This window comes from Phocoena phocoena, chromosome 10 (genome assembly GCF_963924675.1).
Source record: "Phocoena phocoena chromosome 10, mPhoPho1.1, whole genome shotgun sequence".
In the NCBI taxonomy this organism is placed as follows: domain Eukaryota; kingdom Metazoa; phylum Chordata; class Mammalia; order Artiodactyla; family Phocoenidae; genus Phocoena; species Phocoena phocoena.
Window position 1 is genome coordinate 73,251,094 of NC_089228.1, and position 14,107 is coordinate 73,265,200.

Below are 14,107 nucleotides of genomic sequence, written 5' to 3' on the forward strand. Positions count from 1 at the left end.
CGAAAACAAACAAAAACCACAAACAAAGACGTTTGAGGTGGTCTAGGCAAGAATGAAGAAAAGCTGAATAAAATACAGTGGGTTGCAATGGATATGTGAAATATTTTGAAGTGGGCTTTGGTAACTAAATAACTATAATAAAGGGGAATAAAAGAAAAGAAGCCAAGGGACTTACCTGGTGGTGCAGTGGTTAAGAATCCTCCTGCCATCGAAGGGGACATGGGTTCGAGCCCTGGTCCATGAAGATCCCACATACCAAGGAGCAACTAAGCCTGCGTCCTGCAACTACTAGAGCCCGCGCTCTGCAACAAGAGAAGCCACCGCAATGAGAAGCCCGCACACCGCAACGAAGAGTAGCACCCGCTTGCTGTAACTAGAGAAAGACCGTGTGCAGCAACGAAGACTCAAGGCAGCCAAAAATAAAAATAATTAATTAATTTTAAAAAAAGCCAATATTAGATTTTAAACCTTTAAGAGAAATAAGGAGTTGTTTGGGAAAGAGAACCTTTGGGGAGGAAGATATAATAAAGGTTGACTTTAGTAGTATTTTGTTTGATACTGTAATGAAAAATTCAAGAAGACTTTTCCTGTAGGGAGGTAGAAATAAGGGATTAAAGTTAGGAGTTTGGGGATAGAGATTAAGATTTGCATGTACTTAGCATAAACAAATTGAAACATAAGCCAGTACCAGTTCACCAAGAGAAAAAGCATATATACAGAGAAGAGGAGAACGTTGCTCTGTATCTGCAGTTACGGTGTTAGAGGAGGGAGATAGACCAGCAAAGGAGAGAAACAGCAGCCCTCAATAGCTGGAAAATACTTCCTTCTATGTGCTCATCTTCCTCCTCTTCTCCATATATGTGACCCTTCACTCTGCCTCTCCAAGATATTTTGAATTTCTTTGCCGTGTTCATACCTCATTACAGCCTCTTTAAAACAGCATGTGTATATTTCCTAACTTCCTTGTTATATAATACTTTTAAAATGTTTTTCAAAACTGTGACTAGTTCTAAATTGGATAGTAAGGTATTTTCAAAGCCCTAAGGTACAAAGCTACTTCTAATTTAAATAGTTTGTCAAGAGAATAAATCTTCTAGTGCCTCTGATTGGACTTAAGCTATTCAACTGGAACCAGTCTCTAAAAATACATAAATGCTAACTTAAGTTTGTACTGAAGCGTGCGATAATTCTGAATATTTTCTAATTGAGTAACTTAATAGAATTCTTGGTGATGTGCAAGGGAAGTTGGAAGAAGAAAGTTCAAAAACTGGAGGGAGAAAACAGATGTACTTTTAAATCATTACTCATGAAAGACAATACAAAATATTTGTTGCTTATTAGAGCTTATAAGGTTCAGCCAATGCTGGGAGATAAGGCTGCTAGAATTGGTATGAAGGAGAAATTTATCTCTGTTGTGATACTGAATAGTCTTCTAAAACGGCTGCCATTTTTGGTGAAAACCTACATATGTAAAGTACCTGAAATCTAAGCATTTCTGCATTAGATAACACAAATAAAACCCTGATTTTTTAAAAAAAGAAGTCTAACTGTTACCTCTCAACTTTTCAGAGGAAATGCGAAAACAAGGCTTATTGCAATGGCTTGATTCTCTTCAGACTGATAACACCACCTCTCCAGACCTACAGCTCACTGTGGGAGCAGTGATCGTGGAGGAAATGAGAGCAGCCATAGAGAGGCAGACTGGTTTTCAGTGTTCAGCCGGGATTTCACACAATAAGGTGAAGGCTAATAGTAGATTTCAAAGAGAAACACAGATATCTGTAGTTAAACACAGCAGGCATAGAAACAAACAAAAAAAAGAAAAACAAAAACAAAACAAAAAACAAACAGCCAGGATAGGTATGAGTGGGCATTTAAATCATTACACATATACGTTGAAATGGGTTTCTACTTAAACTTCATGGTGAAGACCACATAAAAACCTAAGTAATTCTTTATCATGGGAATTGACATTACACATGTACTTTCCTAAGAAGCAGGCTGAAAATTTTGCTGGAAATGGTTATTTACATAGTTGTATCCACAGTATTTCCTTAATGACTGAACTATCCAAAGAAAGGAGGAGGCAGGACTTCCCTGGTGGTCCAGTGGTTGGGACTCGGCGCTTTCACTGCCGGGGGCCCTGGGTTCAATCCCTGGTCAGGGGACTAAGATCCTGCAAGCAAACAAAGAAAGGAGGAGGCTAGTAGGAACCTATTTCTTTCCTTTTCGGTTGCTGAATTTTCTAGTATTGTCTCACTTCTTATGTGGAGTTCTGGGTGTTCTATGCTTTTGTTCTGTGCTTTTTGATTAAACTGCAGTGTGGCCCTGGGATCTTCATTCCCTTTGGTGTAGACTCAGTAGTTGGGCAGTGGCTGATTATTCCTAGTTACTACCTTTTCTCCCTCACTCAAGAAGAGGAAAGTTCTGCACTGCTCAGCTTGTGGGATCTTAGTTCCCCAACCAGGGATTAAACCCCAGCCCACGGCAGTGAGAGCACCGAGTCCTAACCACTGGAGCGCCAGGGAATTCCCAAGAAGAGGAAAACTCTACTCAGTAGAGTTTTGGGTTTTTTTTTTTTCTGGTTAGGTGGAGGGAGGGGAAACAAAAGTCTCAATGTAATAATTTAAACTAGACTAAATGTGGCCTAGTAGAAGTTTCAGGGAATCTCCAATGAATTTGAAGAGTGATTTTATATTTTTCCTACCAATTATAAGTTGTTAAATGATACCACTGAAGTACCTTATTCTTTGAAAAGACTTCTCAAGGGTTTTTTCATTTTGAAGTCTTATTTAATATAAGAAGATGTTTGCTATTGGACAATGACTTCGAGCCCAGTCTTTATCACAGATGCTAAATGATGGTAATCTGCATTAAATCCGGGACTCAAAATGGACTAACCATTAATCAAGAAATGTATATAAATGGAGTAGGGTAAAATGAGTTTGTTTTAGCATTTTCTTATGGACGTACTAAGAAATGCATCTTAAGTCTCTTCTGTAGCTTCTCTACTTTTTCACCCTCTTGAAATAGGAAAACCTTAAGGAATAGATGAGGGTGGAATAAATGACTAAAGAAAGGCTGAGAATGGAAGATGTGGAAAGAACAATGAGGATAATGATAGTGGGTCATGTTTTCCACTGTGGATATTGTGGGACACCAAGCTTTGGAGATGTCTTGAGTTTCTGGTTTTGTTTTTGTTTTTAACGTGGAAACCATTAGTTACAGCCCTTAAGCTGTGCCGTGTATATGCGTGTATATGTTTGTATTAATATTCACCAACTCTGTGTGTGGGTGTTGACAGTAATGGGGTTTTTATACTTTCCATGCTCCAGGTTCTGGCAAAGCTGGCCTGTGGACTAAACAAGCCCAACCGGCAGACCCTGGTCTCACATGGGTCAGTCCCACAGCTCTTCAGCCAAGTGCCTATTAGCAAAATGTAAGTATTCAGGGAGCACCTTAGATTTCACTTCTATATATGTGAAGACCGTCTCTGGTTCTAGTTTCTTCTGTTCCTTAAGGATTGGAGCCAGGGAAAATAGGTACCATGGGGACAGGAGGGAGATGACACAGAAAATTTTACAAACATGCTGAGTTTTTTTTCTTAATGAACTTTCAATTCCGGATTATCTGTGGAAGATACTTAATCCTGAATTTTAAAAAAATGAACTGTCTTTTAGCCATATGTTTAACTTCCTTCTAGGTTTTTTACTCAAGCCTGTTACTAAATAACAAATAGGAATTTTACTTCTTTTCTTTGTTCTAGTAGCGTATCAAGCTGTTCAGGGCTACTGAATTGCTCCCAAATAAAATTAATAACTAGGTTGTGCATACCAATAGTGTGTCCTTGACAAGAGCTTATAATATTGTTGAAGGGACAAGATATATCTGTTCAAAGCAATAGTGAAAGTGCTATCATCAAGACTATATGTGAGTAACTGCTAAATGAATTGTACAGGTAGTTACCAAAGTTCATAAAAGTCATCTGAGAAGGACTTATGAAAAAGGCATGGGATTTTGTTTTGAGATTGGCACAATTCAGAGAGTCAGATGAGAATAGAAGAGAAATACCAATTTGGAGACTGTTTTGAGCACCAAGAGGGAGAAAATATATTTCCAGTGAACTGGGACCATATTGAGGAAGATAAGTGATGGGAAAAGGACTGAACAGAGAGGTTGAGGACAGATTATTAGACATCTCAAGGGCCAAGCTGAAGAGTTTTGTGGGTTTTTTTTACTATATTCTTAAATATAAAATGTTTTAGCTATGGAAGGGGTTTGTTTTGGAGGTGGAATTTTAATCCCTAAATGGGACAGTAGATCCTGTACAATTGAAAGTTTTATACACAGTTGACTTGATAACTAATTAATGACTTTACCCTTGTGTTTATGCTATGGTTAGTCTTCTTCCCAGGCCCTAACTTCCAGAGTACTGAATTCCCAGAGTCGTCTAGTCTTATGCTAGAAAATCAATAGTTTACAGGACCAGTGTGTGTTCTCATTTTCCCTGAACTCTCTGGAGAGCTTCTTATACAGGCAAAATGTTTTGCATCTACTGCTAACTAGATATTTATGATGTGACCTATAAATCTTTTGTCTTTTTTTGGTTGTTGTTAGCCGTAGTCTTGGAGGAAAGCTAGGGGCTTCTGTCATTGAAATCCTGGGGGTAGAATACATGGGAGAACTGACCCAGTTCACTGAATCCCAGCTCCAGAGTCATTTTGGGGAGAAGAACGGGTAAGTGATTCCTAATACTTTTCAATCATAACCTTTATGGATATGCTAAATTCAAATGTAGACAAGAACATCAGGTAAAATCTAGACCTATCTTTGGGTTAATATTTGCTCCTCGAGGTAATTGCATTGGTCCTTTTGCTTTAAAATATTAAATCATTATAACCTATTAGTCTAGTTTTTTTCACGTGCCTAAATAGGTTGGTAGATAGGAACTGTTACTCTGAAGCTCTGATATACACATGTACAACATTTATGTGTGCTAAGATGCTGTTGTTCTCTTAAAAATCCTTGTATTTATGCTTACTAAGTACCAAAAATACTTGGGGATATGAAATATGTGGCTTAGTTGGCACTTTTCCAAAAACACAAATGATGACTTGGCTTTAGAAAGCATAATGTGTTCTCCTTGGCAATTTATCATTACTGGAATTCATTGGGAAGGGCAAGGATTCTGTTACGGGTGAGGTGTACTTAATTTTGAACAAATTTTTCCTTTTTCATGAAAGGTATAAAAGGTAGTATAATATAGGTATTTTGTTTTAACAAGGATAATCATTTGCTTTCACCTTAAACTTTTTTGCTGGTTTCTTAGATCTTGGCTATATGCCATGTGCCGGGGGATTGAACATGATCCAGTTAAACCCAGGCAAATACCCAAAACCATTGGCTGCAGCAAGAACTTCCCAGGAAAAACAGCTCTGGCTGCTCGAGAACAGGTAGGCAGACATTCTTGACAGAACATTGCCTCTTTTAAGGGAGTTGGTGGGTAGGTTTTGGTAGCTGTGGAAAGTTAGATGGGACCTTTATGCTGTAAAATATGAAGGAAATAGAAGGTTTTTTGTGTGCTGAAAATTGATTAGTTTAACTTGGGATTTTTTTTTTATTATTATTTTTTCCCTTTCTTCCATCTAAAAAGAAATAGAATGGAGCTGATTGAAGTTTGAAATGGAATTACTCATTTTTTGGTAGGTGAAATCTTAGGAGGTCAGGATACTGTGCCTCAAGTGTGTGTCTTTTTTTTTTTTTTTTTTTTTTTTGCGGTACGCGGGCCTCTCACTGTTGTGGCCTCTCCCGTTGTGGAGCACAGGCTCCGGACACGCAGGCTTAGCGGCCATGGCTCACGGGCCCAGCTGCTCCGCGGCATGTGGGATCTTCCCGGACCGGGACACGAACCCATGTCCCCTAGCATCGGCAGACGGACTCTCAACCACTGCGCCACCAGGGAAGCCCACTGTGTCTTTTTTTCTCAGAGCTGGAACATGCCTGAAATTCACCTGATGGCATGCCAGCAGGAAAAGAATGAAAGCTCTTGAGCTAGGGCAGGTCAGAGTACTGAAGATTTCTATGATCTGGGGATCTTTACAGGGGAGACTTTGTTGCACACTTCCATTTTGGGGAGAACTGAACAAAACCACCATTTAGTTCTTTGAAATGAAAGATTAAAGTCTCAATACTTTTTTTAGGTACAATGGTGGCTTTTGCAATTAGCCCAGGAACTAGAGGAGAGACTAATCAAGGACCGAAATGATGTAAGATTTTCTTTCTTTATTCCTGGGGTGAGGTTTGGGATTTAAATACAAGTTGCTCCTTACCTTATGGAGCAGAAACAAAGATACAAAAAGATACCAGCTGGAAAATTTTAAGAAATCTTTTATCTTTTCCCATAAAACTGCCATAAAACTCAGTATGATTCTCAAAAGCGTGGATCTGTGAACGTAAGACCTGACTACCCCTGTCTCCCTCACTACCATTTGCTTTTACTTTTTTGTATTTTATCTAAATGTTACTGCAGCTCTGAATATACAGTGGGTCTTCATCAGAACCATTAAGCAGGACATTTAGGGTTTGGACTGTAAATTATTCGGCTTTAACATAGTCCATGTGACAACGAAGTACTCAGTTTTAGAGACAGAGTCGTAGGTCAAAGATGAAACATCTGATTAGTTTATCTTCTCTCTTTCAAAAAAAAAGCTCTATTGATACATATATATATATTTACATACCATGAAATTCACCCATTTATAGTATGCAGTTCAGTAGTTTTAGTATATTTCAGAGTTGTTCAACTATTCCATAATCAATTTAAGAACACTTCATAACCCAGAAAAGAAATCCTATACCCACTAATAGTTACTCCCCCAGCCCTACGCAAACACTAGTCTGCTTTCTGTCTCTATAGACTTAATTATTCTGGACATTTCATATCTATGGAATAATATAATATGTGGCTTTTTGTGTGACTGGCTTGAAATCTTTCAATTAACATAATATTTTCAAGGTTTACCCATATTGTAGCGTCTATCAGTACTTTATTCCTTTTTATCACAACATTCTGTTGAATGGATATACCACATTTCATTTATCAATTCATCAGTGAATGGATATTTCCACTTTTTGGCTATTATGAATGATGTTGCTGTGAACATTCATGTACAGATTTTTGTGTAGACATGTTTTCATTTCCCTTGTATATATACCTAGGAGGAGAATTGCTGAGTCACATGGCAACTCTATGTTAGCATACCAGACTGTTGCTGCACTATTTTACACTCCCAGCAGTGTAAGAGGGTTCTAATTTTTCTATATCTTTGTCATTGTCTTTTAAAAAATTTTTAGTGGGTGTGAAGTGGTATCTCATGGTTTTCAGGTGCTTATTGGCTACTTTATTTTCTTTGGAGAAATGTCTGTCAAGATCCTTTGCCCATTTTTGAAGTGGGTTGTCTCTTTATATTGAGTTTTAAAAGTTCTGTGTGTATTCTGGGTATAAGTCCCTTGTCAAATATATAATTTGCAAATATTTTCTCCCATTCTGTGGATTTTCTTTCCATTTTCCTGATGGTATTGTTTGATGTGTCCTCTCCAGTTGAGACATCAACTATATACTGTCAGGAATCATCTATAATTACCTGTTTGCCCCTTTTTAGCTGAGGTGGTGGTAAATGTTTGTTCTTTGGGAGGCATCATAGAGGTTGTGTTATGGGTCTATTTGACTTTTCCCACTAGGTGTCGCTCCGTTCTCATCTCTTTATTCTCTAACAGTCAATGACCTCATGTCCTATCATCTCCCCCTAGCTCACTCCCCTCTAGACTCCACTTGCTGGACTCCTCCCCATTTATTTAACACACCAAGTAAATTTCACCTTCACCTTCTCCCCAACTCCCCTGTCATATCAGCAGCCTCCATCACTCCCTGCCTTACTCTGCTTTTTTCCATGGCATTTTGTGGTCATTTCTATTACATGCCTACTTATTTATTATATGCAGCTCCTACTACAAGATAAGATCCAGAAGGGCCTGGACTTTTTGTTCTCTCCTGTATCTCTAGATAGTGCCTGATACATAGTAGGCAGTCAGTTATAGTTGAACGGTTTTAGTCAACAAGGACTTGTTTGTAATTGCCTATCTGTATTCTCTCGAGATATACAAATCTGTATAAACTGTATTTACAAAATGCACAAAAATACAAAATGTATTTTTACCTAGAAGTTGGTTGCTGCTCTTGGTTTGTGTTAGGGGTGTTTCTTCTCACTAGAATCTTTTGATTTTGAGGGGATCCCTATGTATACTTTTTACCTTCTTGCCTCGACCTTAATTTCTTAGTTTGCTTTGCATCAACAGTATTCAGGTGCTTAGACGTCACTGAAAAGTGTATCAATGATCATGCTCTCTAGAGGCAGGCTCACTACACTTTATCTTCTATAGATGGGCTGTAAGGAGGTGCTAGTGGAAACTACTGCTGTTTTTTTTTTGTTGTTGTTAAGATTGAAATATTTATGCATTTAACAAACACGTATTTTTTAATTAATTAATTAATTTTTGGCTGCGTTGGATCTTCGTTACTGCGTGTGGGCTTTCTCTAGTTGCATCGAGCAGGGGCAACTCTTCATAGCAGTGTGTGGGCTTCTCATTGCGGTGGCTTCTCTTGTTGAGGAGCACGGGCTCTAGGTGCATGGGCTTCAGTAGTTGTGGAACACGGGCTCAGTAGTTGTGGCTCGCGGGCTCTAGAGCGCAGGCTCAGTAGTTGTGGCACATGGGCTTAGTTGCTCTGCGGCATGTGGAATCTTCCCGGACCAGGGATCGAATCCGTGTCCCCTTCATTGGCAGGCGGATTCTTAACCACTTGTGCCACCAGGTAAGTCCACTTCTGCTCTTAGGCATAAGAGCATCAGAGCAGATTAAAGAATAGATCCACTACTCAATCCTGACACCCTTTCAGTGACTTACATGAACCCTCCTTCAGTCACAAACTAGAATATAGTATTACAAGTATTTAGTATAATCTTCCTGCACGGACACCACCAAAAAACAAAACAAAACATTCAGGAGAATCCATTTTCATTTATTCTGTCCTGTTCCCATTACCTGTCAAAATATCCTAGATATTCTAATATTCCATCATCTAAATTATGTCTTCTCCAATTATTTATACTCAGAAACAGCACAAAATTTTAAAAAATTAAACCTATTCCCAAACCATTCTGTCACCCTGGTTTTTTCCTCTCACAGACATCACGATATAGAATCCACATGCTCAAGGTAACTTCAGTTCTGTCTCAATCCATTTACACCCACAGAATGACAGGGTGGCCACTCAGTTGGTCGTGAGCATTCGCGTCCAAGGAGACAGACGTCTCAGCAGCCTGCGCCGCTGCTGTGCCCTTACTCGCTATGATGCTCACAAGATGAGCCATGATGCATTTGCTGTCATCAGGAACTGTAACACTTCAGGAACCCAAACGGAATGGTGAGTTTCCTTCTAACTCATCTTCTTTTGAGACTTAAACCCTGTCTTTATTTAAAATTAGTGGGTATATAAGCATTCCAGCTGGGGTAGGACACAGTAGAAGCACCAGAAACAAGGCAGCTCAGCTGCAGCCTCTTTGCCTACATTTGGTTTGAGAGGCAGAGGGAACCAATACTATCCCTGCCTGTATCAATTTGCTATAGTCAGGGGGATGACCAGTTGTACTTAGAGTACAGAACTCAAGTTTCAGGGAACTTTTCTCTCAACTGCTTGATGGTTCTATCTTAAAATCATCTTCCTTGATAATGAAAGTGACCCGTTCACCAGTAATCTCTCTCTCACATCCCAACTCAGTTACAAGCTCCACTGGTGTAATGCCAAATGTCATACTAATAAACTGCACTTCAGCGGGCCGTTACACATAGCCGAGTATATACTGGAGTGTGTTCAGTTACTGTCCAGATATTAATGATTTCAGTACTGGAATACCATAATTATTTATTTAACATCGCCTCTTAAATTGAAAAAAGTATTCCCGATTCACAGTGTAAATATAATTATGTGAGGAAGATAAATTGGTTGTTTATTTATAGATCTACATTGGAGATTATAAAAAGAAAAGTTTAGTTAGGCACCTAAGTTACTGCATATCTGAATATAAGGGTACTACATGTATGGGTCTCTAAAGGTAGAGTCTTTGTTCTTAGAATAATTTACTTTTACTTCCTGGTATATTTATTTTCAAATATTGAATGGTTTTACTGACCAAATGATAATTGTGATACTATGTTCATAATAAACCTTGTAAATTGACAGACTATAACAAATACTACTCACCAAGAGTGTGAAATATCGACAGGGAAGCATAACGTTGTCTGATTGTAAGACTGTCCCAGAGCATGAAAGAGGAGAATAGTGAGATACTGTCATGATAACTTTTAAATTTACCTCATCAAGGGACTAATCTGTATATAAAAGCACATTTCATCTTCCAAAATTCAACTCATGTGAAAATTTATTTGGGTAATTAGACATGAGGAACTTTATGACAGGAATTTCTTGAAATATTTCTGAGACCAGATAACCAAAGCAGCTGTGAAATTTCATTCTCTAAAAATTCCAGAGTTCAAAGTCTGTCAGAGTTCCGGTTCTGTTTAAAAACAGAAGAGTGCGTAAGAGGATTTTTTCAGAAGTCTTTCCACTCTAAATATTCTAAAGCTTTTTTATTGCCCTGAATAGTTTCTTGCCTCAACCCTGACTTTCAGCAGCTCTGCAGAAGTATCTTATGAAAACAATAAACCCAGCTGTCAGGGGATCCAACTTACACATCTGACTTGGTAGGTGTTCACCAAAGTCAGTGGTTCTCAAGGTGTGGTCCTAGACCAGCCACATCAGCATCACCTGAGAACTTGTTAGAATGGCAAATTCTCTGCCCATCCCGGGTCTACTGAATCTATTAATCCCATATACCCTAAAGTCTGAGAACCACTGCAGTAACAGTTCCCTTTTGTGGCAGAACCAGAATCCCAATCATTTACAAACTGAACCTGTGACCTGGTGCTAATCTTATTCTTTTACTTTCTATTCAGGTCCCCTCCCCTTACAATGGTTTTCCTCTGTGCTACCAAATTCTCTGCCTCTGCCCCTTCACCTGGCACAGACATCACCATCTTCTTGAGCAGTGACCCAAGTTCTCCATCAAAGGTGCCAATTACCAGTTCAGAAGCTAAGACCCAGGAAAATGGCCCAGCGGTGACAACCACTAAGAAAGCAACCACTTCTCTGGAATCATTCTTCCAGAAAGCTGCAGAAAAGCAGAAAGTCAAAGAAGCTTCACTTTCTTCTCTTACTGCCACTACGCAGGCCCCCATGAGCAATTCACCCTCCAAGCCCTCATTACCTTTCCGAACCCGTCGTACTTCAGGAACTGAGCCCTTCTTTAAACAGAAGAGTCTGCTTCTAAAGCAGAAACAGCTTACTAATGTTTTCTTCCCTCCACAAAAACCACAGTCCAGTCCTAAAGAGTTACCAAATTGTTTTCCAACAGAGTGTCCAGACTGTGCCCCTGTCTGTGAAAAGGTGCTGAAGCTAGGATCCTTCAAAGCAACTCCTGCAGAGATGGATTTGGCCCAGAACAGCCTAAGCAGCCTTGCGTCTTTAACTTCCAAGTCTGCTCTGGAGGTGGCTCAGAAGGCATCTACCACCTCCAGTCTTCTGGCTGCTGAGGACCAAGTGCCCTGTGAGAAGTGTGGCTCTCTGGTACCCGTATGGGAGATGCCAGAGCATACAGACTATCACTTTGCGTTGGACTTGCAGAAATCCTTTTTGCAGCCCCACTCCAACCCCCAGGTTGCTCCTGCCAGTTCTCCTCAAGGCAAAAGAAATCCCAAGAGCCCTTTGGCCTCCAGTAATAAACGCCCTAGGCCTGAGGGCATGCAGACATTGGAATCATTTTTTAAGCCATTAACACACTAGTGCTGCCCTCAGGCTTGCTGCAGGGTTTTAAAATTTTATTTGTAACTGGGAGATGGAAATATGTTCACTTCTCAAGGAAATTTATAACTTTATAAAATTTTTAATAAGGAAAATAATCTGGTTAGATGCTGAGTTAAGGCTCCCACCTCAGGGATTCTAATTCTGTTGTTGACAGGGATGTAAAAACTCATCTTCCAGAGATACAACCATATTGAGTTTTTAATTGTTGGTCTTTAGGGAAGCAGTGTCATACAGTTTAAAATGCCTGGGCCTCGGAAGTTAAGAGATCTGGTTCCAAACCTGGCTTTGCCTCTTGAAATACGGCCTTGAGCAACTGAGATAATGCCTTAGATTACTGAAGATTAAGAAAAATGTACTTAAAGTATGTAGCTTAACATTGGCACATAAAAGGAACTGAGTGAAAAAAAGTTAAAAAAATTTTTTTTATGTGAGGTGAAGACCTGAAACCCTAAAGTGGTAACTAATTTAGGGCAGGACTGTGTACAGAGAAGCTACTCAATAAATACTGAATTTCATTCAAGTAAACCCTATCATAGCCACAATTTTAGCCATTGGCCCTTCTACCTCTTGCAGTGAGACTGTTACTGGACCAGCTCAGGAACTCTGTTTAGATTGGCTAAGTCATGATCAGAACTAGATCATCTCTAGGACCTTGTTACTCCAAGTGTGATTTTGAGGGGCAGCAGCTCCACCACCAGAGAACTTGTTAGAAATAGTCTCAGCCTTACCCCCACCCCTACTGAATTTGTATATTAACAAATTTGAGAAATACCCATCTAGAAGATAATAACAGCCCACCAGGTTTGTAGAGGGCAAGGTCATTTCCTTAAACCCTAAAGACAAATGTAAGAGGTAAATGCTTGGGCCTTCAGGGTCACTGGCACGTTCATCTCTTCTCTACTGAAGTGTGAATCTTTAGTTTAGGGTTTTAAATGAATTACTGTAGCTTTTTGCACTAGTCCATGTTTATAGTACTGTATTCTTAATCTCCATTCTTGTGTGTGGAAAGTCAGTTTTGGCATTTCTGATATGGGAAATGTTGATTACACAGAGAACCCAATCAAAGATGAACTGAGTGGTGGCAGTGGAGGGGGGAGATAAGAGGGTAGGGACCCCCTTCCCATACATGTACTCAAACCAGTACTTTTAGGCTTATTTTAGCTTATTTATAAATTGGGGGTCTGTAATTTGAAGGGGGAACATTTGAAAACCACTGTCTAGCAAATTATTTCTTCTTCCAGAAAGACCTTCCACTTTTGTGGCAGTTAAATATCTAATAAAAGATAGTGCTTACTGTATATATGGCTCTTTCCCTACTAGATTTGTAGATTTCTTAAAGGCAAGAATTCTTCAGAGTGCCTTGCACACAATAGGTGCTTGATATTCACTGGATGAAATGTATATACTGAAAATTTTAAGATTACCAGAACTATAACAATAAAAATGTACATACTACTTACACACCTTTTTATACTCCTCAATGTTGCATTAATGTAGCAAAGTGCCTCATTAGTTTGTGGAGATGTCTGGGTATCGTTTTCCAAAACTTCCTTTCCTAATCTAGGGAGAAGTTTAAAAAAAAAATCTCCTCTGGGTGCTGTACAGATCAAGTTGAACAAATTTTTAACACTTCAGTTGACTGGAAGGAGTCAAATAGAAAAGTAATGTGGTAGAAACCTTGGTTTCATTGACCTTCTAGAGGCCAAGACAGGTAGTGAGGGGAGGTAGGGGGAGCACTAGTGAATAACCAATAAACACAATACCAGCAGCACACGTTGTTTTCTTGGGAATGCCAGCCCTGCCCCAGCATACTGGCAGTGAGCCTGTGGAGGGGGCAGCAGACAGACATGCAAACGTCAGTGTTGGGAGAAGGCTATAGTACCTTTTTGCTGACTATAACCTTCCCTCATAGCGGTTTATCAGCAACTGTACAGAAGGAAGTAAATGGTTCTTAGTTCCCAACACCAAGAGCAAGTTCTTCAACCACAGGCTTCTTAATAGCAAGTTAAACCAGTGATATATAAAAAGCAGCTGAGCCTGAAGGGTAGGGAGGCTATCACTTTAATACCCTGGAGGCAGAATACCTGTGGGACCATGGCCCACATTTATCATTAAATTTCTTTTGCAAGG

At 39.4% G+C, this 14,107-nt stretch overlaps 1 protein-coding gene across 2 annotated transcripts in view; it reads left to right on the top strand.

Annotated features, from left to right (window-relative positions):
* The window catches only part of POLH (DNA polymerase eta), a 30,211-nt gene extending 17,865 nt beyond the window's left edge, over positions 1-12,346 (top strand). Inside the window, exons 5-11 of one of the 2 annotated variants that reach the window (XM_065885614.1) lie at positions 1,570-1,739; positions 3,336-3,439; positions 4,618-4,737; positions 5,330-5,453; positions 6,201-6,266; positions 9,312-9,481; positions 11,071-12,346. In XM_065885614.1, coding sequence (XP_065741686.1) covers positions 1,570-1,739; positions 3,336-3,439; positions 4,618-4,737; positions 5,330-5,453; positions 6,201-6,266; positions 9,312-9,481; positions 11,071-11,956 — 1,640 coding nt within the window. In that variant the 3' untranslated portion in view covers positions 11,957-12,346. The remainder of the gene's footprint in view (positions 1-1,569; positions 1,740-3,335; positions 3,440-4,617; positions 4,738-5,329; positions 5,454-6,200; positions 6,267-9,311; positions 9,482-11,070) is intronic. The other variant, XM_065885615.1, reaches the window with a different exon arrangement.
* The last annotated feature ends 1,761 nt before the right edge of the window (positions 12,347-14,107 follow it).